General features: G+C 30.4%; 2 protein-coding genes across 5 annotated transcripts; both read right to left on the bottom strand.

Annotated features, from left to right (window-relative positions):
* Positions 1–307: 307 nt before the first annotated feature.
* Positions 308–3,274, bottom strand: LOC141676499 (putative LRR receptor-like serine/threonine-protein kinase At1g53430). Of its 4 annotated transcripts, none has more exons than XM_074482154.1 (7): positions 3,119–3,274; positions 2,970–3,022; positions 2,515–2,620; positions 2,091–2,435; positions 1,150–1,271; positions 733–943; positions 308–634 (listed from the first exon to the last, which is right to left on the bottom strand). In XM_074482154.1, exons 4-7 carry the CDS (start codon positions 2,161–2,163, stop codon positions 504–506), a joined length of 537 nt encoding a protein of 178 aa, XP_074338255.1. In that variant the 5' UTR covers positions 2,164–2,435; positions 2,515–2,620; positions 2,970–3,022; positions 3,119–3,274; the 3' UTR covers positions 308–503. The 4 variants fall into 4 exon arrangements, with proteins under 4 accessions (XP_074338255.1, XP_074338256.1, XP_074338253.1 ...); XM_074482155.1 differs by having other exon boundaries at positions 2,505–2,620; positions 2,975–3,022; XM_074482152.1 differs by having other exon boundaries at positions 2,975–3,022.
* Positions 3,275–7,988: 4,714 nt separating this feature from the next.
* On the bottom strand, positions 7,989–9,834 carry LOC141676492 (GCN5-related N-acetyltransferase 10, chloroplastic). Its single transcript, XM_074482144.1, has 4 exons — positions 9,309–9,834; positions 9,178–9,230; positions 8,869–9,030; positions 7,989–8,307 (listed from the first exon to the last, which is right to left on the bottom strand). The coding sequence occupies exons 1-4, from the start codon at positions 9,732–9,734 to the stop codon at positions 8,088–8,090; spliced, it is 861 nt and encodes a 286-aa protein (XP_074338245.1). The 5' UTR covers positions 9,735–9,834; the 3' UTR covers positions 7,989–8,087.
* Between the last annotated feature and the right edge of the window lie 608 nt (positions 9,835–10,442).

Here is a 10,442-nt window from a genome sequence, read left to right as displayed (position 1 = left end):
AAAAATGCGTCGTAAGTTAGAAATTTTTGACAGAAAAAACGTTGTATTTTAGAAGGTGGGGCCTACAAGCTTGCAAAATGAAAATTCAAAAAAAAATTAAATATGAAAATGGCTACATTATGACGGAATATATGAAGAACAACCGTCGTAAGTTTATTTTACTAGAATAATTACGACGGAATGTATGAAGAACAACCGTCGTAAGTTTATTTTTTCAGAATAACCAAATACTGATTTTTCAGTATCCAGCCATTTTCGGCTTCCAATTTAAATTCTAAACCTGCCAAAATTTTATGCAATCGCAAACTCAGAAAAAACTCTAAACCTCACAATCAAGTCACAATACATAATTTACATTAGTTATACCGTAAATTCGTACTAATTAACAATCAAAAGTAGAAAGCAAACTAAAATTCAGTTTACAAACACCCATAAACCAAATTTAGTTTACAAGCACAACTTGGTTATCTTACAAACATTCAAATACATAAAGCTAAGTTAAGTTAAGCCTTTATATCTCTATGAACTATTTTTAACCTTGATTTCTCGTGAAGATAAGTTAAGCCTCTTGCTATATCCAATAAAATCTTCTTTCTTGTCAACCAGTCCAGGTTTAGGCATTGTTCATCACGACCTGAACGATGGAAGACAAAGTGATACAGTGATACTAAAAGAATTTGAAACAAAAATAATAAACCATAATACATAAAAAATTAACAGTTCATGATTTACCAAATAGGGCTCGAGCAAGACTGTTATTTTCTAAGTACTCGTATATTAGCAACAACTGATTTCCTTCAATGCAACATCCATAAAGCTTTACAAGATTTGGGTGCTGTAAAGTAGATATCATGCCTATCTTATTGATAAATTCATGGTTTTCCTGCTTTGATTTGGAGGGCAGCTGTTTAACCGCAATTTCTTTACCATCTGGTAGTATACCCTTTCAAACAATTCCATATTATTTAATAATTGTTAGCTTGCAAACCTGGCTAAATATATATGTCAAAATTCAAATTCATATTTAAAAAGCATGGTCTGCATCCTCGTGGATAATAACAAAACTTAACTATATATCTAAGCAAATAGTTCACAGCATGCCTATATACCTGTGTGATAAGATACAAACTTCATTTGAAAGATATTTACCTTGTAAACTGGTCCAAATCCTCCTTCACCGATCTTATTTGGATGGTCAAAGTTCCCAGTTGTAGCTTTGATGTGTCTTAAACTAAAATAACATGCCTGCTGTTCTATTGCTCCTCGCAGTTCTGAACAGAGATAAGGATTAGAAGTAGCCAAAATTGCACAGGAAACAAACAATAATTTTACAAGATCATGATGCATATTTAAACCAAAAAAAGAGAAATTTTCTTTAAGACATTATTCAGGTCAAATTCTTGATAAATGTTCATCTCAAGATGTTAACCAGCAGTACCATAAAACTCAATTAAGAGCCATGTATCATAAATATGCAATACATTCAATAAAGGAATTTTTTTTGCTAAACCCTAATTTGTAGATAGATTTGGTATTGTTCAGTACTTTGCATCATCATCATTATGTCAATCACCTAAAGTCCTGCTCCAAATGTCAAATGTCAACTTCACTCGTACAGTAAATACTGTGACTCCTGAAGACTGCAATTTCACACTTCGAAGCATATAAATAGACAAAATATTTTTTTATCTGTCATTTCCTTAAATATAATAGTGACATGTTTCTTTTCCGCATGACCTAAAATGACTGAAATTTTATATTAAATGGTTGGTGGAAACTTGACTGAGGGATCGTGGATTCAACATTATTGGATATCAGTAAATTGGTTCCTGCGTAATACACCAATGTAAAGTCTTTTCAAAAAGGAAGTTAGAAATGTGACTCTCTAGAGTAAATAAACGTCAGTGGTAAATGATCTCTCCCTCTCTCTCTCTCTCTCTCTCTCTCTCTCTCTCTCTCTCTTCCTGGCAGGTAAATTGTGATCAATATTTGTCACCATTTTATAAAAATATCATTTGAGAAAATAGTACAAACAATGCTACTAATTTGAGAAACGATGGTAAATGAAAATGACAATTAATTAGTAATACCGGGGAGTGTAAACGAGGAGGTAGAGGAAACTTTAGATGTGGATGTAACAGAGTTGTTAGAACTGGAAGACATTCAAGAGATGCATGAAGAAGTAGTCGAAACAATATCATTTGAAGAAACAACACCAGATTGCTTACCTGTGGATGCTTTAGAAATTTTACCAGTGGCTAATCAACAGTGTCCAGAGAAGCTCCAACGCAAGTATCTAATGGTTCTCCGTACCTTCACCTTACATAAAATATATTAGAGAATAATAATGTAGACAGAAAGATACAAACCTTCACCATTGTTTCATGTATGGCAGGCTTATCGAGATACTCCCTTGCTTTGAGTGCTGCATAAGGCTGGAAGAGACAAAAAAGTCAGTACAAATAATGAATCAATTTTTAAGAAAGATAAATGCAAAAAAATACTTATAATCACCGGCAGGTCCTCATTGTCTGTTACAAACTGCACAACCCGAAACCAAATGTCATCACTGACAAAGTCCCCCGCTTTATCAATTAATTGTAGGATAACATCCACATACCTGCATATAAAAGGGAAATAATGAGATAAATATATAGTTTAAAGATCAAGTATTAGCCTGTAGAAGGATGAGAAAAATAACATGTGTATAATATACGCCTTATAGAAGAATACTTGATGAAGTAAACTGTAAAAATATCACATTTTGAACCTTTTCATTTACAGATTAGGTAGAATTACAGATTTTACAGACTATAGTTAGAAATCAAAATGATATGATCTTGTCCACATTTTCATCACGAAATACAATGTTACAAGGAAAAAGATTTAACTATAATTTTCAGCTGAGTGGATTGTATATTAAAGATTCTTGTGAAAGATACGAAGAACTGTAAATTCATAGATAATACCACACCATGATAAATCCCCCTTCACCTTCCCTTAAACTCAATTGGAAAAGGACCTGAAACGAAAGAGAGAGAACATAATAAGTCGAGTTTAAGTAAATAAACTTCGATTTGAACCCTAATTGAAATCTAGAACTCCAATTTGAAGAAACCTTAATTAAAGCCTTTAAATTTGACACACAACCAGTGTCCAGAGAAGCTTATATCGGTTAATTGGAAGACTCCGTAACAAGATCTTACAGAAACGAGAGGGAGAGGATAAGAGTTAGGAGAGAGAAGGGGAGAGAGAGGGGGGTTGGGAGAGAGAGACACAGAGATCTTATATTTATCTATAAGAATTTATTTATTTAAAAATGTATTAATCACTTTTATGTTATTTATTTTTTAAGACTTAAAGTAATATTTAATTTTTTTCTTTTACACTAAAAATTAACATATTATTAATTTAGTAAAATTAAATATTACTTTTAAAAATTAATTATTGATATCTATACGATTAGATCCTCAAGAAACAAAAAATCTACATTTTTTAGTTATTTGACTAGTACTACTTACTAGTATTAAGTCCTCTATCGATGTTTCAGTTTTGTTAAAAATATTTATGAATGATCCAACCGTACGGATGTCAAGACCTGTATATATTAGTACTATAACAAAATTTTCAGAAAAAAATTAATTTATTTGGTTTGTCATTTTAGCAGTCAAGCATGAGTTTGACTATTACTGCTAACAAATATTTAATTCTGAATTGGTGTTCCGATTATTTTAAAAATATTTCTCAACGATCCAACCGTATGAATGTCACTAGATATATATATATATATATATATTAGTGATATAACCAAAATTTCATATCAAAATAATTTTATTTGGTTTGTCATTTTAACAGTTAAGCATGAGTTTGACTAGTACTACTAACAAGTGTTCAATCCTGAATTGGTGTTCCGATTATTTAAAAAATATTTTTCAACGATCCAACCGTATGGATGTAAATAGATATATATTAGTGATATAACCAAAATTTCATATCAAAATAATTTTATTTGGTTTGTCATTTTAACAGTCAAGCATGAGTTTGACTAGTACTGCTAACAAGTGTTTAATCCTGAATTGGCGTTCCGATTATTTTAAAAATATTTCTCAACGATCCAACCGTATGGATGTCAAGAGATATATATATTAGTGATATAACCAAAATTTCATATAAAAACAATTTTATTTGGTTTGTCATTTTAACAGTCAAGCATGAGTTTGACTAGTACTGCTAACAAATGTTTAATCCTGAATTGGTGTTCCGATGATTTTAAAAATATTTCTCAACGATGCAACAGTATGGATGTCACTAGATATATATATATATTAGTGATATAACCAAAATTTCATATCAAAATAATTTTATTTGGTTTGGCATTTAACAGTCAAGCATCAGTTTGACTTGTACAACTAACTAGTGTTGTATCCTGAATTAGTGTTACGATTATTTTAAAAATATTTTCCAACTATTCAACCGTATGGATGTCAATAAATATATATATTAGTGATATAACCAATATTTCATATCAAAATAATTATATTTGGTTTGACATTTTAACAGTCAAGCATCAGTTTGACTAGTAAAGCTAACTAGTGTTGAATCGTGAATTAGTGTTACGATTATTTTAAAAATATTTTTCAACGATCCAACCGTATGGATGTCAATTGATATATATATTAGTGATATAACCAAAATTTCATATCAAAATAATTTTATTTGGTTTGACATTTTAACAATCAAGCATCAGTTTGACTAGTACAACTGACTAGTGTTGTATCTTGAATTAGTGTTTCGATTATTTTAAAAATATTTTTCAACGATCCAACCATATGTATGTCAATAAATATATATATTAGTGATATAACCAAAATTTATATCAAAATAATTTTATTTGGTTTGACATTTTATCAATCAAGCATCTGTTTGACTAGTATAACTAACTAGTGTTGAATCGTGAATTAGTGTTTCGATTATTTTAAAAATATTTTTCATCGATCCAACCGTATGAATGTCAATAAATATATATATTATTGATATAACCAAAATTTCATATCAAAATAATTTTATTTGGTTTGGCATTTTAACAGTCAAATATCAGTTTGACTAGTACAACTAACTAGTGTTGAATCCTGAATTAGTGTTACGATTATTTTAAAAATATTTTCAACGATCCAACCGTATGGATGTCAATATATATATATATATTAGTGATATAACCAAAATTTCATATTAAAATAATTTTATTTGATTTAACATTTTAACAGTCAAACATCAGTTTGACTAGTACATGCTAACTAGTATTGCATCCTGAATTAGTGTTTCAATTATTTTAAAAATATTTTTCAACGATCCAACCATATGGATGTCAATAGATATATATTAGTATTGTAACAAAAATTTCATATCAAAATAGTTTTATTTGGTTTGTCATTTTCATAGTCAAGCGCCTGACTAGTACAATTAACTAGTGTTTAATCCTAAATTGGTGTTTCGAGTATTTTAAAAATATTTTTCAACGATCCATCCGTATGGATGTCAATAGATATATATATTTGTGATATAACCAAAATTTCATATCTAAATAAATTTATTTGGTTTGTCATTTTAACAGTCAAGTATTAGTTCGTCTAGTACAATTAACTAGTGTTTAGTTCTGAATTTGTGTTTTGATTATTTTAAAAATATTTTTCATCGATTCAACCGTATGGATGACAATATATATATATATATATATTAGTTATATAATCAATGTTTAATATTAAATTATTTTATCAAAATATTTAATTTTTTCTGAAATTCTTGAAATGACACCCAAACAAATAAATGTTGACATTAATATGGTTGGATCATGAAATATTTTTTTAAAAAAATTGAAATTATCAAAAATCATGTGCTAATTTACGACGGAATCCGTCATAAATTATTATCTGCAATTTTTTTTGAGAAAAGTCAAATTTACCGCCAAATAAAATTAAGGTATCAGTGGACGCTGCTGTCTTTGACGATCGTGGTGGTGTTGGTTTCGGACTCGTGGCAAGAGACTCTGACGGCCAACTGATAGAAGCAAAGGCAATCTTTCAACCTAGTGTGGTTTCGCCTCTGTTAGCAGAAACCATGGCCTTCAAGGAAGCCTTAAGCTGGATGGAAACTCGAGGCTGGTCGGAAGCTACAGTAGAATCTGATTGATAAAAAATGTGAACTTTGTAGTCATTATAAATTTCTTGACACAAGTTTAAAGAATTTTACAATGACTACAAAGTTCACATTCTCAAGTGCTGAATCATGCACCTACGGAGAATGATAAACTTTACGTTTGGCAATTTCAGTTCAGTTTGATGTGTGCTGGTGAGATTCAAGGCTACTTTTCACAACATATGCATTACATATTTCAACTTGTCAAAACCTAGCTATAAAAATTTTTCTTCACTATTTTTCACATTTTATAAGAGTTTCTTTTCCTCAAAGGCGCAGATTATACGACTTGACTGGGCTCCTACATGAAAAAAATGAAAAAAGAAAAGAAAATAAAATGATTTAAATGTAAAAACTTAAAACAGTGACCAAATGAATATTTATTGGGGATTTTGTACATAACAAGTCACAAATTAATAAGTCATTTATCCATATATCCCTTTTTATTCAATAATTACGTATACATAACTCATGTAAATATAATTAATATCTAAATATACATATTTGTGTATTAAATATGAGTAGAATAGGATAATGTCCATAACAGAAACAGATAAGATACTAGAAAGGTAGAAATTAGTTTTAAGAAACCTACGGCCAAGGGTGATGAGTTATATACATTCTGTTAGTTAGGTTAGATTTAAGTGCAAGTCCATGCGTTCCAGCTCAGTTATGTTAAAACTAGGGAACTTGTATTCGTCACAAGCAGTTTGTACAATATTCTCTCCATCCATAGACTGGAGTTTTTCAATGATGTTTGTATCTCTTGAATCTAGCACCCACTTGAAAATTTAGAGGCCTTTGATCAGGCTTTTACTTAAAATGTAGTTTTTTAAAGAATTTGAATTTACACATGCCAACCTAAAGTGTCTCAGCATCTTTCCGTAGGGAAAAATACAATTAGTTCAAATTAAGGAACCCGCAACTTGATGTTAAATGAAATTGTAGATTGTATTTGGCACTTTCCATCGGATAAACTAAACTCTTACGAATATTCTACAAAGTATTATATAATACGAGAGAATATTTCAAGTCAGATTCGTAGCTGAAAACATATACTCCCTCCGTCCCTCTCAAAAATTTATACTGGGGAGGGGTTCGGCACGCACTTTAATGCTCTTATTAAATGTAGTTGCATAATTATTTCTTTTAATTTTTTTCTTCTAAATAAAAATATAATGCTTAAACTTTTATTCAAAAAAAAAGAAATTTTTTAAAATAAATTACAGAGTATATGGGAAGGGACAAAGATAGTATCTGTTTTGATTCATGTATGATGATTTATATTCTCCTGTTATAAATGAAAAAGTATGTATAAGAAGAAAGATAAGAGTTCAATCAATATACTGAAACTGTACCAGTACTCTGCACAAAAACATTACAACACTTTCAACATGTATGTTTTCCCTTTGGCATTCCAGCTTCTGTAAGTAAGTTCAATGACAGTGTAGTTCTAATATTGGGCCTGTTTGGCTTAAAAAAAATAAATAAGTTATGTATTTATATATAAGTCAATAAATACTTATCGACGAGTATTTGTTGACCCAACTTATAAGTCAAATTTACAATTAATAAGCCGATAAGTTGAATGTTAGCAACAACGTACTTTGTTTCAACTTATTTTGATTTTTCGCTTTTTTATTAACTATTGTTTTCAAATTTATGTTTTTACATGTCTTTCTAATTTAAAATTTCGGAATTAAGATAATTATATTTAAAATTTATTTATTTTAGCTCAGTTAAATAAAAAATATTATGACATTTAACCGATCACTTATTTAACTTATAAATATTCATAATGTTATGACTTATAAGTTCCTTATTTATTTTAAGTTATAAGTTACTTATTTTAAGATTTCTGAAACAAACACATTATCGAAATCATATCCGAAGTTCTAGTGACTACAGTGTTTAATCATAAGGACTCGGCGTTTTCGCCCAATCCAAGTAGACGTCCATGGAGGATCTCTAGAAACAACAGTATAACCTGCATTCGTGTACAATGTACGAGCACCTAAGTCATCTTCATAAGCCCTTAGGACAAGATATGAAGCACTCCATTGTACTGATAAAGTGTCACATGCTCTTAATAATGCAGTAGCTACTTTTTGCCTCCTGTTAAACAGATATACAGTCTTTTGTTAGTTACTTGATGTTGCACTCACCAGAAAATTCAAACTTTAGAGAAGCAATATCTGAGTATGTATCCTTAATTAGCTTACAAATTAGACCAGTACAGGGGATATAACACCAAATAAATCAAATACTGGTCAGGGATGAGAATATGGCATACAGGAAATGAGAAAAGCTATGTATATGTATGTTTTCCCGTCATCTGAATAATATTGGCTCCATTTTCATAGACTGCTATGCTATCCAGCAATAGTCAATAATCACACAAGATTTTACAACTGCCAATTACTTATAAGTCTATGACACATTTTTTTGGTTGACAAACCACACATCATCTCACAACTAATGTAAATGGAACTTAAAAATAGAAAGCAAAAATCATCGCACGCAGTTCTGGAGTGAATAACATTTCTCAAGTGGTCTCATCAGTCTATATTTCTTGGTAGGATTGTTAAAGTATCGGTATAAGTTGTGGATGGTTACAACAAGATAATCTGGGAATATCATAGTCAATTATTTTAAAATTACAAGAATTAGACATACCTGAAGTTAGTCGAAACAGCAATGCCAGAGACATAAAGATATTCATCAGTTTCTGCAGGGAGGTTCTTAAGAACATCATCGTCTCGCAAGAATGTGACATCAACTACTCCGACAAGGTTTTCAGAAGATTCATCACAAGGCTCTGCAACCAAACAGGCATACCTGTTTCGTTTCATATTAAGGAAATTTTGTTCATTGGTGATTATTTTAAGGCTTTCTTTTGTAGCAAGATCCAGTTAACTTTCACATCGACATTGAAACATAAAAGTGGAGTAACATATTATACATATTAATTGAAATTGTATATACCTATCAGCTGCTGAACTTCTCAGTCTGTAAATTAGACCTTGATATACTTCAGCCTGCATAATTGCTACCACATGGTTACCAAAAATAATTCACATATACAAAATGTTCATAACAAATTACTAGTTACTTACTTTAAAGAAATCGAAAAATATATCAGGAAAGAAAAAGACAGGCTCATAAAAAGCTTCAGCTTGAACTTGAGCTACTTTCCTCATCTCATCTTCCTTTTCAACCATTCTCCTCACTTGCCATCCATACTCATTCCACAAATTACCAAACTGTCCCTTCCTGCCCTCAAATTTGTCATTTAAAACCAGTTGATCAACTTCTTCCTCTGCTGCTGATGAAAAAGTTGAGTTAGAAACACAGGAACATGCAAAATATATGTCACTGCCTCCTTGTATTCTTCTTTCTAAACCAGTGTTTGAAACACCATTTCTAATTCTGCATTTACTAACAACATTAGTAGAACCATATGGGGTGCCTCCATATCTCCAACATTCTTCTTTAAAATACAGTTTTGAACAGATAAAGTTGTTTACTTTCAAATAAGCCATTTTAACTAGTTCTTTTCTCTGTTTTTGTGAAATGTGATGTGTAAATAATACATGTAATGTGTGGTATATTGCATCTCGTTTTTACTTTCCATATAATTTAGACTGTGGAGGAATAAAAGTTGTGGTGGTGGGAGAATTATATGGATAAGATATTATTGTAAGCGAAATTTGAGTGGTCATCACCCACGTAATAGCTCGTGTCGCACAGGCGTTTTTCTAGTCATCAAAATACCTAAATACGTGTTGACTGTAATTTTGGACGGAAGATGTTAAATAAAAAAAATTATTTTGTTAATGAAATTTTTACGTTATTAAGCATGCAAGCTCAATGTGGAAGAAATAAAATGAAACCGAAAACTTAAATTTGCAATTATCCATGACATACAATTACATTTATATACACTATATCATAAACAACCAATTGTAACACCAAAAACAGTGTGAATAAAGGTCAAAAAGTGTTGCTGAAAGTGAAGAAAATGGCTATGGTAACGCTTTTTCGAAAAATAGGATCGTAAGTAATATCGGTGCTACCATAGGGGTCTATGGTAACACTTTTTCAATTTTTGGTAACACCGGAAAAAGTGTAATCATAGGACATCTATGCCTACACTTTTATTATTTTGGTAACATTAAATTTGGTGTAACTATAGATCTATGATAACACAATTATGGTATTTGTTATATCATATTTGGTGTAACCATAAG

The sequence above is a fragment of the Apium graveolens genome, chromosome 8 (genome assembly GCF_009905375.1).
Source record: "Apium graveolens cultivar Ventura chromosome 8, ASM990537v1, whole genome shotgun sequence".
Taxonomy (NCBI): Eukaryota; Viridiplantae; Streptophyta; class Magnoliopsida; order Apiales; family Apiaceae; genus Apium; species Apium graveolens.
The sequence above is the reverse complement of the archived record's forward strand: the minus strand, read 5'-3'. Positions and strand labels throughout refer to the sequence as shown.

Bases quoted from the DNA above. Each gene is read 5' to 3' on its own strand.
- LOC141676499 (XM_074482151.1), bottom strand. From the start codon at position 1,347: ATGCATCATGATCTTGTAAAATTATTGTTTGTTTCCTGTGCAATTTTG. The intron at 944-1,149 runs GTAAATATCTTT...ATTGTTTGAAAG, and splicing joins GATTTGGACCAGTTTACAAG to GGTATACTACCAGATGGTAA. The intron at 635-732 runs GTAAATCATGAA...TCCATCGTTCAG, and splicing joins TCTTGCTCGAGCCCTATTTG to GTCGTGATGAACAATGCCTA.
- LOC141676492 (XM_074482144.1), bottom strand. From the start codon at position 9,734: ATGGCTTATTTGAAAGTAAACAACTTTATCTGTTCAAAACTGTATTTT. The intron at 9,031-9,177 runs GTATATACAATT...GAAACGAAACAG, and splicing joins AGAAGTTCAGCAGCTGATAG to GTATGCCTGTTTGGTTGCAG. The intron at 8,308-8,868 runs GTATGTCTAATT...TCTGTTTAACAG, and splicing joins GCTGTTTCGACTAACTTCAG to GAGGCAAAAAGTAGCTACTG.